At 41.7% G+C, this 17421-nt stretch overlaps 1 protein-coding gene across 3 annotated transcripts in view; it reads left to right on the forward strand.

Annotated features, from left to right (window-relative positions):
* Positions 1-16409, forward strand: part of nup98 (nucleoporin 98 and 96 precursor) — an 84639-nt gene extending 68230 nt beyond the window's left edge. For all 3 annotated transcript variants that reach the window (XM_080748867.1, XM_080748866.1, XM_080748868.1), the window contains exons 25-35: positions 1825-1967; positions 3102-3331; positions 5383-5631; positions 7615-7772; positions 8815-8955; positions 9642-9763; positions 10370-10591; positions 11983-12221; positions 12643-12797; positions 14892-15003; positions 15484-16409. In XM_080748867.1, the coding sequence (XP_080604993.1) occupies positions 1825-1967; positions 3102-3331; positions 5383-5631; positions 7615-7772; positions 8815-8955; positions 9642-9763; positions 10370-10591; positions 11983-12221; positions 12643-12797; positions 14892-15003; positions 15484-15671 (1959 nt within the window). In that variant the 3' untranslated portion in view covers positions 15672-16409. The remainder of the gene's footprint in view (positions 1-1824; positions 1968-3101; positions 3332-5382; positions 5632-7614; positions 7773-8814; positions 8956-9641; positions 9764-10369; positions 10592-11982; positions 12222-12642; positions 12798-14891; positions 15004-15483) is intronic.
* Positions 16410-17421: the final 1012 nt, after the last annotated feature.

Here is a 17421-nt window from a genome sequence, read left to right on the forward strand (position 1 = left end):
GTTGCTAGGGTAAACAGTTGGTTGCTAGGGTAAAACCATGGTTGCTAAGGTGGTTGCTAACGTACACTAACAGACCAGCAACAACAGACTGTTGCCACAGCAACGTACACAAAGGTTTGTGTACACATGTGGTGTGATGTCATGTCATACTGATGCGGAGATATGAGCAGGGCAAAGGTGTGACGTGTGACGGACGGACGGACGGACGGACGGCCGGTGGAGGTTTTCATAGTAAACTGCTCCCTGACGGTCGCAATTAATAATGGCATTAATGGTATTAATGTTACCCTACAGGGTTCAGGTCTCATGGACCAGGGTCTGTTCATGGTGTTATTATAATGGTATTAATGTTACCCTACAGGGTTCAGGTCTCATGGACCAGGGTCTGTTCATGGTGTTATTACCAGTAAGACTCCCTAATCGGGAGATAAGCGACCGTTGGTCGCTTATCTCCTGTCACACTGCTGACATCAGTATGACATCACACCGTACACAAATGACCCTTATATAAGACCGGCATTATCTACCGACAGATTAGTAACAAGATGTCAAAATCGTTGAAGGTTGAATCTCCAGATATGGAGATAACCAACACATCACTCCATATATGGAGATAACCGACGAATCTCACTAAGTCTGACCTCACAAGCCCCATATTTGGACACGAACAACATATAACTCCATATATAGAGACATAGCTGCTGACATCAGTATGACATCACACTGCTGACATCAGTATGACATCACACCGTACACAAATGACCCTTATATAAGACCGGCATTATCTACCGACAGATTAGATGCAAGCAGGATCTCGACTCTGACACAACTCATCGGCTCATAAGCTGGTTCTCCCTCCATATATGGAGATAACCGACGAATCTCACTAAGTCTGACCTCACAAGCCCCATATTTGGACACAAACAACATATAACTCCATAATATAGAGACATAGCTGCTGACATCAGTATGACATCACACTGCTGACATCAGTATGACATCACACCGTACACAAATGACCCTGACGGCACACACCAAGCAGTGTGATGTCATACTGATGCGGAGATATGAGCAGGGCAAAGGTGTGACGTGTGACGGACGGACGGCCGGTGGAGGTTTTGATACTAAACTGCGACCTGACGGTCGCAATAATGGTATTAATGGTATTAATGTTACCCTACAGGGTTCAGGTCTCTTCATGGTATTATTATAATGGTGTTAATGTTACCCTACAGGGTTCAGGTCTTATGGACCAGGGTCTGTTCATGGGAAGGTCCTTCAGGGTGATATATAATATTAATAATGGTATTAATGTTACCCTACAGGGTTCAGGTCCTTCAAGGTGTATATTAATGGTGTTAATGTTACCCTACAGGGTTCAGGGTGATATGTTAATGGTATTAATGGTGTTAATGTTACCCTACAGGGTTCAGGTCTGATGGACCAGGGTCTGTTCATGGTATTATTATAATGGTATTAATGTTACCCTACAGGGTTCAGGTCTCTTCAGGGTGTATATAATAATAATGGTATTAATGTTACCCTACAGGGTTCAGGTCTCTTCAGGGTGTATATAATAATAATGGTATTAATGTTACCCTACAGGGTTCAGGTCTCATGGACCAGGGTCTGTTCATGGTGTTATTATAATGGTATTAATGGTATTAATGTTACCCTACAGGGTTCAGGTCTGATGGACCAGGGTCTGTTCATGGTGTTATTATAATGGTATTAATGTTACCCTACAGGGTTCAGGTCTGATGGACCAGGGTCTGTTCATGGTGTTATTATAATGGTATTAATGGTATTAATGTTACCCTACAGGGTTCAGGTCTGATGGACCAGGGTCTGTTCATGGGAAGGTCCTTCAGGGTGGGCTGGGGACCAGGCTGGGTTCTCACCCACAGTGGAGACGCACTGAGCGGGGATTCAAACCAGCAACCTTCTGACACCACCTTCACTATGATGTAAGACCTGTCTGTCTGTCTGTCTGTCTGTCTGTCTGTCTGTCTGTCTGTCTGTAAGCCTGTGTGTGTGTGTGTGTGTGTGTGTGTGTGTGTGTGTGTGTGTGTGTGTGTGTGTGTGTGTGTGTGTGTGTGTGTGTGTGTGTGTGTGTGTGTGTGAGTTTATTTTGGATCCCCATTAGCTGTTACACCTGGCAACAGCTATTCTTCCTGGGGTCCACAGAAAATAATGTACATACAAAAAAAGCAAATAACATGTTTACAAATATCACAGAAAAATATATAATCAAATAAAATATTCTACAGCATAAAAACACGGTTAGTGCATTCAGATAATGTTACATGGTATACAGTGAATATTATATACACAATTACAATTAATCTGGATGTATGAGAAACTGCTTTAGTCTGTTCTTAAAATGCCTTTTACTGTTAATTGTTGTAATACATACTGGTAGAGAGTTCCAACAAGGCATTGCCCTGTACATGACTGTATTCTTCATTGCATTAGTTCTTGGCTGTACATGACTGTATTCTTCATTGCATTAGTTCTTGGCTGTACATGACTGTATTCTTCATTGCATCAGTTCTTGGCTGTACATGACTGTATTCTTCATTGCATTAGTTCTTGGCTGTACATGACTGTATTCTTCATTGCATTAGTTCTTGGCTTAAGTGCTGTAAATCGACCCTTCGCTACATGTCTGGTATTATATTGGTGTCTATTGCTGGTATAATGAATGTTTTTATATAAGCATTTAGGTTTTTTATTTAAACAAATATTCCTAAAAAATACAGCCAGACTAGCAGTTAGTCTCTGTTCCACCAACAGCCATGACAGGTTCTGATGAATAGATAGTATATTGGATCGAATATTGCTGTGTGTGTGTGTGTGTGTGTGTGTGTGTGTGTGTGTGTGTGTGTGTGTGTGTGTGTGTGTGTGTGTGTGTGTGTGTGTGTGTGTGTGTGTGTGTGTGTGTGTGTGTGTGTGTGTGTGTGTGTGTGTGTGTGTGTGTGTGTGTGTGTGTGTGTTACAGGGGGTCCTCCAGGGGTCCTCCTCCTACACAGTGAGTGTAGAACAGGTCCAGGGTGTAATAAACATGTATATATGTGTGTGTGTGTGTGTGTATATTACAGGGGGTCCTCCAGGGGGTCCTCCTCCTACAGGGTGAGTGTAGAGCAGGTCCAGGGTCTCCAGAGCTCAGAGGATGTGGACGCAGAGCGCCCCCTGTTGATCAGCCTGTGTAACAGCACCGTGGAGCTGCCAGAGGGAGCCGCGTGCCCATTGGTCCGTCCTCGCCAGGGGGCGGAGCTACTGCACGACTACACCCAATGGATACGCTCCCTCAGCCCCACACACAACCATGGTACATGCACGCACACACACACACACAACCAACTATGGTGTACACACACACACACCCACCATAACTAGTAAGACACCTCAGGGTGACATGCGGGGTCGCGCCAATTCTTGGCCATCTGGCCAGTGATGTATATGGGACCAGTTACTCATATATGGAGACCCCTTCATGATAGTTATGTTATGTCAAAACATGCCCATATAATTATGGACATTACCAAATATGGGCATTCCCATATATGTCCTTAATATTGATAACATAATATCCTTAATAATGTCCTTAACTCCCCTACTGCTTTGGACGTTCCTGTTCGCCCCAATTCTCAAGAGACCTCCGCGCCAATACGGCGCTCGTTCGTTCGTTCGTTTACCTTGTTGAAGCCGATGAGGGGTCGCGCCGCCGTGTACTGTAAACACATTTTCCGCGGTGATGGTGTAAAAAATCCATTATGCTTTAACATCAACGGAGACCAATTCACTTCCTTGTTGATTTCCTCTGGCTGTAAGGCTCTGTGGCCAGTGACTGGTCTGAATGTACGGCAACACATAACAGGCAAATTCACATTCATTCTCGCATGACGCCGCCCTCTGCTGCCTGGCAGACCAAAGTGCACTATTGCACAATCAAAAAATAATAATAATAATAAATATTTAAATGTCTGTCTATCTACTATAACGTCGCAAAGGTAAGCCGCTTTTTGATGGCACCAGACCCAATACATAAATAAATAATCTGGCAGTAGGAGAGTTAATATTGATAACATAATATCCTTAATAATGTCCTTAATATTGACAATATAGGAATATGCATATATGGGCATAAAACGTGTGTTAATAGTAATGCCAAGCAGGGCCTCTGTGAGTTAGGGCCTTGGTTTGATACCTGTGGATCTCCATATATGGGCATAATGGGGTACATTAACATTCTCATTTTCGGCCTGGAATTTATGACATCAGAAATCTCCATGTATGGGCATAAAAGTTATTTTCTTTTTCTGGGAATGACCATATATGGACTTTTATACCCTGAGAAATCTCGTAGCTTGTCTGACTGTCAGTACAGGAAGTGATGTCACGTGACATCCTTTTTATGCCCATATATGAGTCATTCTGTACCACATCACTGTGACTCACTGACATCACACTGACATCACTTCCTGTACAGACAGTCAGACAAGCTACGAGATTTCTCAGGGTAAATGCGACCTTCGGTTGACCGTTTGTCATCCTTCTGATTGGTCCCTGAGACTCCCTGACTGTCCAACCAGAAAAAAAACATTCACTTTTCGCTACCGGGGGTGGCGTTGTGCAGTGGGAGAAAGTCGCTTCACCGCGGTGCCGTGATGCGGAGCACGGCCGGCGCGCAGTACGGTGCTGCGCGGTCATAGCGATTTCGATCATTATAATGAATAAGCTTCAAGAAACTATTTCACATGAACGATATCAATGTAACTAAGAGATTCGATTGGTACATATATTTTAAATGGCAGAATTACAATTAAAATACAGGTTATGTTGACAGGCAGCCTATAATTCCACTGCTTCCTACCCAAGATGCACTGCGCTTTCTCACTCTATTTCTGTCCTCTGCCTGTTTCAGAGGATTAAACGAATTAAAACATTTATTTTCGGGCGGAAACCCCTGTTTTGCAATTTAACTACTGTACTTTTGTCTTCCCTTTTTATTAACTCATTTGCTGCCCCCTCCCGAGTTTCCCCAGTTAGTACAGTAGTTTCAGGCTGCCAAGGCCTGAGTTTCCCGAGTTGGCAGCCATTTTGAAGAAAAAAAAAATCTTTTCAAAAATATATATTATTTTTTCAAAAAAAAAATGTTGGACCTCCAAAAATGTACTAGGCATGATCGCAATCGAGAAATTGCATGTTTAAACCTCATACCAACTACATCTTTCAAAATGGCAGCCATGTTTGTTTACATTTGAAGAAAACATAATGGCTGAATTCCTCTCTCTCTCTCTCTCTCTCTCTCTCTCTCTCTCTCTCTCTCTCTCTCTCTCTCTCTCTCTGTGTCTCTGTGTCTCTATGTCTCTCGCTCAGTGCTGTCCACATGGAGTGATGTGTGGACCCTGGTGGAGGCCCTGTGGGGCCGCCTGAGGCCCTCGGACCAGCAGTTGGACCCCTCCGCTCCTCTCAGCCAATACCAGGAGCAGTTGGAGAGGAGGCGGAGCCTGTCGGCCTGGCTGGCCAATGGGGCGCAGCGACTGCTGGAGGGGGAGGAGCAGAGCGTCTTCAGCCTCCTGACGGCCAATAGGATCAGCGAGGCCTGCCGATTGGCTCAGAGCACAGGTAATTAACATACTCATCAATATTAATGAACTCAGAACACAGGTAATTAACATACTCATCAATATTAATGAACTCAGAACACAGGTAATTAACATACTCATGAATATTAATGAACTCAGAACACAGGTAATTAACATACTCATGAATATTAATGAACTCAGAACACAGGAAATTAACATACTCATGAATATTAATGAACTCAGAACACAGGTAATTAACATACTCATCAATATTAATGAACTCAGAACACAGGTAATTACATTAACATTAACAAAGTGTAAAAATGGCCAATATGTGTTGTTTGTTCTTTTCCTTATTACTGTGGGAGAGTGCAATCATTCAATGCTCCAAGCAACAAAGGTGAACTCCTAAAGAACAGTATTGCAGGTGAACACCTAAAGAACAGTATTGCAGGTGAACACCTAAAGAACAGTATTGCAGGTGAACACCTAAAGAACAGTATTGCAGTTGAACACCTAAAGAACAGTATTGCAGAAAAAAAAAGAAAAAAAAAAGGTTTAAAGTGACACTCAGGTCATGTATTACTATGTATGTGTTGTTGCTAGGAGACCTCTCAGGCTATGGGAGGACTTATGTATTCATTACTATGTATGTGTTGTTGCTAGGAGAACACCCAGCCTATGGGAGGTCATAATGTATTAATATGTATGTGTTGTTGCTAGGAGACCTCTCAGGCTATGGGAGGACTTATGTATTAATATGTATGTGTTGTTGCTAGGAGACCACCCAGCCTATGGGAGGTCATAATGTATTAATATGTATGTGTTGTTGCTAGGAGACCTCTCAGGCTATGGGAGGTCATAATGTATTAATATGTATGTGTTGTTGCTAGGAGAACACCCAGCCTATGGGAGGTCATAATGTATTAATATGTATGTGTTGTTGCTAGGAGAACACCCAGCCTATGGGAGGTCATAATGTATTAATATGTATGTGTTGTTGCTAGGAGACCACCCAGCCTATGGGAGGTCATAATGTATTAATATGTATGTGTTGTTGCTAGGAGACCTCTCAGGCTATGGGAGGTCATAATGTATTAATATGTATGTGTTGTTGCTAGGAGACCTCTCAGCCTATGGGAGGTCATAATGTATTAATATGTATGTGTTGTTGCTAGGAGACCACCCAGCCTATGGGAGGTCATAATGTATTAATATGTATGTGTTGTTGCTAGGAGAACACCCAGCCTATGGGAGGTCATAATGTATTAATATGTATGTGTTGTTGCTAGGAGACCACCCAGCCTATGGGAGGTCATAATGTATTAATATGTATGTGTTGTTGCTAGGAGACCACCCAGCCTATGGGAGGTCATAATGTATTAATATGTATGTGTTGTTGCTAGGAGACCTCTCAGGCTATGGGAGGTCATAATGTATTAATATGTATGTGTTGTTGCTAGGAGACCACCCAGCCTATGGGAGGTCATAATGTATTAATATGTATGTGTTGTTGCTAGGAGACCACTCAGCCTATAATGTATTAATATGTATGTGTTGTTGCTAGGAGACCACCCAGCCTATGGGAGGTCATAATGTATTAATATGTATGTGTTGTTGCTAGGAGACCACCCAGCCTATGGGAGGTCATAATGTATTAATATGTATGTGTTGTTGCTAGGAGACCACCCAGCCTATGGGAGGTCATAATGTATTAATATGTGTGTGTTGTTGCTAGGAGACCACCCAGCCTATGGGAGGTCATAATGTATTAATATGTATGTGTTGTTGCTAGGAGACCACCCAGCCTATGGGAGGTCATAATGTATTAATATGTATGTGTTGTTGCTAGGAGACCACCCAGCCTATGGGAGGTCATAATGTATTAATATGTATGTGTTGTTGCTAGGAGACCACCCAGCCTATGGGAGGTCATAATGTATTAATATGTATGTGTTGTTGCTAGGAGACCACCCAGCCTATGGGAGGTCATAATGTATTATTATGTGTGTGTTGTTGCTAGGAGACCACCGGCTGTCCCTGCTGCTCTCCCAGGCTATGGGAGGGAACACCAACAGAGAGCTGTTGACTCTGCAGCTCTCTGATTGGAGCAGGATGCAGGCTGACAGCTTCCTGTCTGACCAACGGCTGAAGATCTTCACCCTATTGGCTGGAAAACCTGTACGTACCGTCGTCCTATTGGCTGGAAAACCTGTAGCTACCGTCCTATTGGTTAAAACCTGTAGCTACCATCCTATTGGTTAAAACCTGTAGCTACCGCCCTATTGGTTAAAACCTGTAGCTACCGTCCTATTGGTTAAAACCTGTAGCTACCGTCCTATTGGTTAAAACCTGTAGCTACCGTCTTATTGGTTAAAACCTGTAGCTGCCGTCCTATTGGTTAAAACCTGTAGCTACCGTCCTATTGGTTAAAACCTGTAGCTACCGTCCTATTGGTTAAAACCTGTAGCTACCGCCGTATTGGTTAAAACCTGTAGCTGCCGTCCTATTGGTTAAAACCTGTAGCTGCCGTCCTATTGGTTAAAACCTGTAGCTACCGTCCTATTGGTTAAAACCTGTAGCTACCGTCCTATTGGTTAAAACCATAGTCTGAAATTTTTTCAAAAAGTGCAAATATAGTAAGTGAAACATGAGAAAATTCAGATTCAGATTACTTTATTAACCATTGTGTAATACAGAATTTGCTTTGACATACTACATTTTTGCATTCAAATAATTTTTTCACATATAACATAAAAACAAAAAACAGACAAACACCAAACAACACCGACAGAACGCAACACGTAGTCACAAAATCTGTGTGAACTAAATCATTATCAAGACATTTCTTCACCAATGTGTTTCTAAAGGTGTGTGAAAATATCTACTAAAACCTCCTAAAAAGCTGCTGAAAGTTTGTGTCCCATTAACATAGCATACAACAAAGAAATATATATATATCTGCTTTAAGTAGCATGTGAGGGGTCAAACTAGTGTTGTTGTTTTTTTTCATGATTCTGAATCCATTGCAAGCATCTGTTTTGCACGACTCATCACTAAACCATAGTTTTCAAACGTTTAGTACATTTTATTACACACTTTTAGTGTGTGTGTGTGTGTGTGTGTGTGTGTGTGTGTGTAGGTGTGGCAGTCTACAGAACACTACACAGTGTGTGTGTGTGCGCAGTGATATTAATGTGTGTGTGTGTGTGTGTGTGTACAGGTGTGGCAGTCTACAGAACACACAGTGTGTGTTTGCAGTGAACTGGATTGGAGGCGGAGCTTAGCGGTTCATCTGTGGTTCATGTTGCCTCCCACCGCCTCCGTGTCGGACGCTCTCAGCCAATACCAACAGGCCTTCCAGGTACCGTAATACATGTAATATATACACAATATAAATATATACATGACGCTCTGAGCCAATACCAACAGGCCTTCCAGGTACCGTAATACATGTAATATATACACAATATAAATATATACATGACGCTCTGAGCCAATACCAACAGGCCTTCCAGGTACCGTAATACATGTAATATATACACAATATAAATATATACATGACGCTCTCAGCCAATACCAACAGGCCTTCCAGGTACCGTAATACATGTAATATATACACAATATAAATATATACATGACGCTCTGAGCCAATACCAACAGGCCTTCCAGGTACCGTAATACATGTAATATATACACAATATAAATATATACATGACGCTCTCAGCCAATACCAACAGGCCTTCCAGGTACCGTAATACATGTAATATATACACAATATAAATATATACTGTACATGACGCTCTGAGCCCTGTAATGTAATTATACACAATATAAATATATACATGACGCTCTGAGCCAATACCAACAGGCCTTCCAGGTACCGTAATACATGTAATATATGTAATACATGTAATATATGTAATATAGATCCTTCCAGTATTGACAAGCTTTAATGGACATTTTGACTGAATGCACACTTTGTGCGTGTCTTGGTCATGTTGTCATGGTTTTAATATTGTTCTGTAACCCTTTCTCTCCACCAATCAGGGGACAGGAGAGGTGGGCGTTTACACCTGTAAGCCCCTCCCCCTCTACCAGGAAGAGTGTGAGGACGACACGCGACCTCTGTATGACCTCTGCTTCCACCTGCTGAAACTCTACAGCGACAGGTAATCTATTACTGATTACTTTATTATACTCTACTAGTGACAGGTAACTGATTACTGATTACTTTATTATACTCTGCAGTAACAGGTAACTGATTACTTTATTTTACTCTACAGTGACAGGTAACTGATTACTGATTACGACAGTGATACTCTTTGATTTTCTAACCTTAATAAACTTTATCATAAATACTTTATGGTTCCTGTCGCTAGTGAAAAACTGCCTTTCAATCACCATGATATGTGTTTTGTGCAAATATGATAATTATTAATATATATATATATATATATATATATATATATATATATATATATATATATATATATATATATATACACAATGAATCAACAAGTGAGTTTTTTAAATCTAAATTTCTCATCCACTGGGCCAAGCAAAGCGCTCTGATCGGCTACTTCTCCCTTTGCGTTTGTTGTCTCTTCTTGGTTGGTGCATCGCTATGATCAGTATGGCCGAAACTGAAGGTTCTGTGGTGCAAAAACTAAGTGCGATTAAAATGCGTAAATGTTTTAATCGCGTTAATTTTCTGTAATTAATTAATCGCAATAAGTCCCAGCCTTAATGTAATTATTATTACCCATATTATTCAGACATTACCCTCTGGAGGCGCTCCTGGACCCTCTGTGTGTGACCTGGGAGCGTCTGGACTACCGTCTATCCTGGAACCTGTGGGTGGCGCTAGAGAGCCTGTGCTACACCCACCTGAGTGTCCACAAGCAGTGTCTGCTGCACAGCAGCTACGCCGCCCTGCTGGAGACGCAGGGGAACTGGCACCTGGCCGTGTTGGTGCTGATGCACATCCCGGACCATACGTACGTTATTATTAATATGATGCACATCCCTGATCATACGTACGTTATTATAATATTATTATTATAATATGATGCACATCCCGGATCACACGTACGTTATTATAATATGATGCACATCCTGACCACACGTACGTTATTATAATATGATGCACATCCTGACCACACGTACGTTATTATAATATGATGCACATCCTGACCACACGTACGTTATTATAATATGATGCACATCCTGACCACACGTACGTTATTATAATATGATGCACATCCCTGATCACACGTACATTATTATAATATGATGCACATCCTGACCACACGTACGTTATTATAATATGATGCACATCCTGACCACACGTACGTTATTATAATATGATGCACATCCCTGATCACACGTACGTTATTATAATATGATGCACATCCTGACCACACGTACGTTATTATAATATGATGCACATCCCTGACCACACGTACGTTATTATAATATGATGCACATCCTGACCACACGTACGTTATTATAATATGATGCACATCCTGAACACACGTACATTATTATAATATGATGCACATCCTGAACACACGTACATTATTATAATATGATGCACATCCCGGACCACACATTAGTCATTATCATTATTCTTTATTCTTTATTAGGATCCCCATTAGCTTCCACAAGTGGTCGCTAGTCTTCCTGGGGTCCACACAATAATTCATACAGTAAAAACAGACAATAGTAAAAATGTTGCTATCTAAAATAGACACAAATCGAGTTAATAGCAAAAACAGTGACATCTCTCTGCATAAAAAACAGAGAACAATAACCAATAATCACAAATACAGTGTTTACACTCGTGAAGGACTCGTCAATTTATGTTTGAGTAACCTTTTAAAAGAATATCTGCTTCTGGTATGTCTTAAATTTATAGGGGGCATATTCCAAGCTGAAAAATCATTATAATATGATGCACATCCTGCACGACACGTACGTTATTATCATTATAATATGATGCACATCCCTGATCATATGTGAGTTATTATAATATGATGCAACTCCCTGACCAAACGTACGTTATTATCATTATAATATGATGCACATCCCTGATCATATGTGAGTTATTATAATATGATGCAACTCCCTGACCAAACGTACGTTATTATTATTATAATATGATGCACATCCCTGATCACACGTACGTTATTATAATATGATGCACATCCCTGATATGTAATTGAGTATTTCAGATATGTAATAAGAGTATTTCAGATATGTAAAAGAGTATTTCAGATATGTAAAAGAGTATTTCAGATATGTAATAGAGTATTTCAGATATGTAAAAGAGTATTTCAGATATGTAAAAGAGTATTTCAGATATGTAATAGAGTATTTCTACTTCCAGACTCAGAGAGAGGGCGGTCAGGGAGATGCTGTGTCTCCACTGCAGTGAGGAAGACGATGATGACGACGAAGAGGAGCGCTTCCTGATTGGCCGGTTGCAGATTCCTTCCTCCTGGTTGGAGGAAGCCAAGGCCGTCCGAGCCCGCAGCCAGGGGAGAGCTGCCCGGGAAGCCCTGCACCTGTACCGCGCTGGGCAGTGGAACCAGTGTCACAAACTACTGATCCACTCTCTGGCCTCAGGTAAACTACTGGTCCACTCTATAGCTTTATGTTAACTAACTGTTAAACTACTGATCCACTCTCTGGCGTCTAGGGAAGGGAGAAGAGTCTGGGACGCGCGGAGCGTCGTCCAGGGTGTTTTAGGGAAGGGAGAAGAGTCTGGGACGCGTGGAGCGTCGTCCAGGGTGTTTTAGGGAAGGGAGAAGAGTCTGGGACGCATGGAGCGTCGTCCAGGGTGTTTTAGGGAAGGGAGAAGAGTCTGGGACGCATGGAGCGTCGTCCAGGGTGTTTTAGGGAAGGGAGAAGAGTCTGGGACGCGTGGAGCGTCGTCCAGGGCGTTTTAGGGAAGGGAGAAGAGTCTGGGACGCGCGGAGCGTCGTCCAGGGCGTTTTAAGGAAGGGAGAAGAGTCTTTTCTCAGATTATCTTTCCTTCTCCCTTCAGATTGCATCATCAACGACAACCATGCCTTCCTGTTGGACTTTCTGGAAGGACTGTCAGAACCGGAGCGCTGCTCCTCCATCCAGGACTGGGACTCTGCTGGACGCGTTTATCTGGACTACATCAGTACCAACAGAACCATCAATAACATCCAACAGGTAGGTTTATCATCAGTACCAACAGAACCATCAATAACATCCAACAGGTAGGTTTATCTGGACTACATCAGTACCAACAGAACCCTCAATAACATCCAACAGGTAGGGGGGGGGGGGGGGGGGGGTGTTTGTGCGTGCGTGCGCGGAGCTGGAAACAAGGTTCCTCTACAAACTGGATAACACATGTATTGATTACCAGGTATCAATAATCTTTGGTCTTATCAAGCCTGTTATCCAGCATAGTTGTCCATGGTGTCATGTTTAAACAATCAATACAAGAGGAGATCAAGAAATTATTATTCATAATATAAAGCCATTTAACACTTATCGCACATTAATGAATGAAACCTTGTTTTAATGATATTTAATGATAATATTTGTTACTTTTGTTAATTGTCATCTTCATAGATGGTGGTCAGCCACAAACTAACAGTCACAACAACTGGACAACTGGACCATAAAAAAAAGATAACAACAGTTCTGTTCACAATTTGTCATCTCATATCTTTCCACTAAACATTAGAAAACACTCAACAGTGGGCTGATAAAAGCCTGGCTCAATAAGCAGGATCGATAAGATGCTCGTTATCAATACAAATGATCAAGCTCCATCCCTAGTGTAGATCAGGTTTCTCAAAGTGGAAGCTTCAGAATACTTTGATGACATTTAGAATTCATCAACATCACTTCACTGTGCTTGGTGAAACAGATCTGATTTGCACTGAACTTGAGGAGTTCTTTACTCCTGCGCCTGTTTTGGGGATTGAGAAAACTCATAGCTAAAGACGAGTTTCTCCATAGCAGTCACTTCATGTTGGCACAATGAGGCATGTCGTTTTACGGGTTGCATCGCGCGATTTTTTATTTAGTTGCAGCTGTGCGCTCATATAGTGTCCGATGCACATATTCTTTTAGCATAATGTGAGCTTGTAGAATAGCGGTTTTCAAGGGAGCTCATGTCGCAGCAAACTATCCCACTGCACAACTTTCGTTCAGTGTGTGTGGGGAGGGACTGGGGGAGAGAGAGAGAGAGGCTGAACACTAGTCTAATATAGCCCCGTTCAAGTAGGCTAAAGAAACATATCTTATATTATGTTACTCAAAATGGGCACCTGCCCAGTCTGGCAACCTGGTAGCAAACTTTACCTGCCCAACCATATTATTTACCTGCCCCTGGAAACGTGACATACTGTAGCTTACCATATCTCAGGTTTAAACGTGACATACTGTAGCTTACCATATCTCAGGTTTAAACGTGACATACTGTAGCCTACCATATCTCAGGTTTAAACGTGACATACTGTAGCTTACCATATCTCAGGTTTAAACGTGACATACTGTAGCTTACCATATCTCAGGTGTAAACGTGACATACTGTAGCTTACCATATCTCAGGTTTAAACGTGACATACTGTAGCTTACCATATCTCAGTTTTAAACGTGACATACTGTAGCTTACCATATCTCAGGTTTAAACGTGACATACTGTAGCTTACCATATCTCAGGTTTAAACGTGACATACTGTAGCTTACCATATCTCAGGTTTAAACGTGACATACTGTAGCTTACCATATCTCAGGTTTAAACGTGACATACTGTAGCTTACCATATCTCAGGTTTAAACGTGACATACTGTAGCTTACCATATCTCAGGTGTAAACGTGACATACTGTAGCTTACCATATCTCAGGTTTAAACGTGACATACTGTAGCTTACCATATCTCAGGTGTAAACGTGACATACTGTAGCTTACCATATCTCAGGTTTAAAAGTGACATACTGTAGCTTACCATATCTCAGGTGTAAACGTGACATACTGTAGCTTACCATATCTCAAGTTTAAACGTGTGCATATTTACGTTACGTAATATGATGTAACATTCTAAACATGAACGTGTAATGCAGGCGTGACGTCAGAAAGTCAGAACTCTCAGACAAAATGTTTGGTGGTCATCTCCTCATAACTGTGTGTGTGTGTGTGTGTGTGTGTGTGTGTGTGTGTGTGTGTGTGTGTGTGTGTGTGTGTGTGTGTGTGTGTGTGTGTGTGTGTGTGTGTGTGTGTGTGTGTGTGTGTGTGTGTGTGTGTAAACAGAGTGATATCTCAGCCTATCAGATGGAGTGTTTGTTCAGTGAAGTGACATCACTGTGTCAGAGGATACAGCTCCTCCCCTGCTGCTCCGCCAAGGACCGCCTCGCTCAGTCAGGTAACCAATCACATCCCACCTCACAGTCAGGTAGCCAATCACATCCCACCTCACAGTCAGGTAACCAATCACATCCCACCTCACAGTCAGGTAACCAATCACATCACACCTCACAGTCAGGTAACCAATCACATCCCACCTCACAGTCAGGTAACCAATCACATCCCACTTCACAGTCAGGTAACCAATCACATCACACCTCACAGTCAGGTAACCAATCACATCCCACCTCACAGTCAGGTAACCAATCACATCCCACCTCACAGTCAGGTAACCAATCACATCCTACCTCCAGTCGACTCCAGCCAATCACATAACAGCGATATTATATCTCCTATACAGAGATAGCTAAGCGCTAGGCTAACATTAACATTGTATTTCCATACAGAGATGGCTAAGCGCTAGGCTAACATTAACATTGTATTTCCCATACAGAGATAGCTAAGCGCTAGGCTAACTTTAACATTGTATTTCCCATAGAGATGGCTAAGCGCGTGGCTAACATCCTCAGGGTGGTGTTGACCCTCCAGCCAGACGGTGGCGCTGACGAGCACCTCAGCCTCTTGGCTCCGCCTCTTAGCCGCCTGCCAATGCCAGAGGACTACGCCCTGGAGGAGCTGCGCTCTCTCACCCAATCATATCTCACCCAGCTCATCAGCAGCCAATGAGAAGCCTCCGTTCCTTCTGTTTGTTTAGTTTGACCCGTCGCTATGAGGGGAGTATATGTTTGTTCTATCAGCCAATGACAAGCCACTATACTGCTATGTGTGTGTGTGTTTCAACAGCCAATGAGAAGCCAGTATTCTGCTATGCAGGATTGTGTTGTATTGGGGTTTAGTTTGATACGGAAAGATTGCCTTCTGATTGGCTGAATGGGTAGACTGTGTCCTCATTGGCTGAGTGGGCAGCAACTGACTGGCCGCAGGGATATATAGATATTATTCTCATTGGCTTGCGAGGACGGATGCATTTTCATTGGCTGCGGGGGTAGATTGTATTCTCATTGGCTGCATTCCAGGGCTAAGGCGTGTCGTGTTCGTTCCGACGAGAATGAACAGGAAACAGGAAGTGATGAGTCTTAGGAAATAAAATGTTCTATTTTTCTATTTTTTTTTTTTTTTTTTGGATGAATTTCTGTTGACGAGTCAAACATTATTATTATTATTACAGCTGTTTAATTCACTTTGTCTCGTTGGTGAAATGATTGATAATTTGTTACTTTGAAGACGTTTGTAGCCGTTTCAGCAAAACGATTCCCAGCTGTTTGTCACTCCAGAGCAGAGAGAAATGTTTTTGTTTTTTTTTGTTAGATGATGCTTTTCTACATGAAAATGTAACACCCCCCCCCCCCCTTTTTTTCTCATTGTTTTGAGATCTGGTTTGTTGCTTCCAGCTGTTCTGTGAGTGTGAAGTTTAAAAGTGTTTTTAATAAAGAATATCCTCAAATAAAAACCTTCTCACCGCCTGAAATACTTTCTCTTTCACCCATTAAAGGACCAGGTCACTTCTGGGACAACCAGATCTTATTTTATTGTTGTGTGGGACACGATCAACACAATCCTGAGTTATTTTTTGTGTTCAATCTGTGTTTTTAGATATTTTAGTATTTCAGCAGATTTCAGCATGCTACAACTGGTCATATGATGCAAAATGCATCATATGACCAGTTGTAGCATGCTGAAATACTAACATATCTAAAAACGCAGATTGAACACAAAACAATATTCAGGATTGTGTTGATCGTGTCCCACACAACAATAAAATAAGATCTGGTTGTCCCAGAGGTGACCTGGTCCTTTAATACATGTTTAATATCAGATCCGACCCACTATAAACATTCTTTTATGCTTTTACTATTAAAAACATGAAGTACAAAGTTATTTTCAGTCAGTTCTAACCAAAATGGCTGTTATCTCAACGTTTTCCTCGCAAAATAATCACTAAAATATCGTCACTGTCGTTTCAAATGTGTACGTCTTTTGGTAAAGCAAAGCCCTGCTTCATCATACAAGACTGTCGCACAAAACTAGTGAAAACAGCCGATCTACAAGCACACAACCGTGCTTGTAGATCTGCTGTTTTCACTAGTTTAGTACAAAACAAACGGTTTTGGACATATAAGGTTTCCACCCAACAATGACGATATGCTATAAATATAAGGTGCTGGGAGTGAAAATTATAATGTAGGGGTGCCTCGGATTAAAATATTCATGGGATGACCTGAGACAAAAAAGTGTGGGAATCCCTGACCTACATTAGAACCATAACTACATATGAACCATAACTACATATGAACCATAACTACATATGAACCATAACTACATATGAACCATAACTACATATGAACCATAACTACATATGAACCATAACTACATATGAACCATAACTACATTAGAACCATAACTACATATGAACCAT

The sequence above is a fragment of the Nannobrachium achirus genome (assembly GCF_963921795.1).
Source record: "Nannobrachium achirus genome assembly, chromosome: 19".
Classification (NCBI taxonomy): domain Eukaryota; kingdom Metazoa; phylum Chordata; class Actinopteri; order Myctophiformes; family Myctophidae; genus Nannobrachium; species Nannobrachium achirus.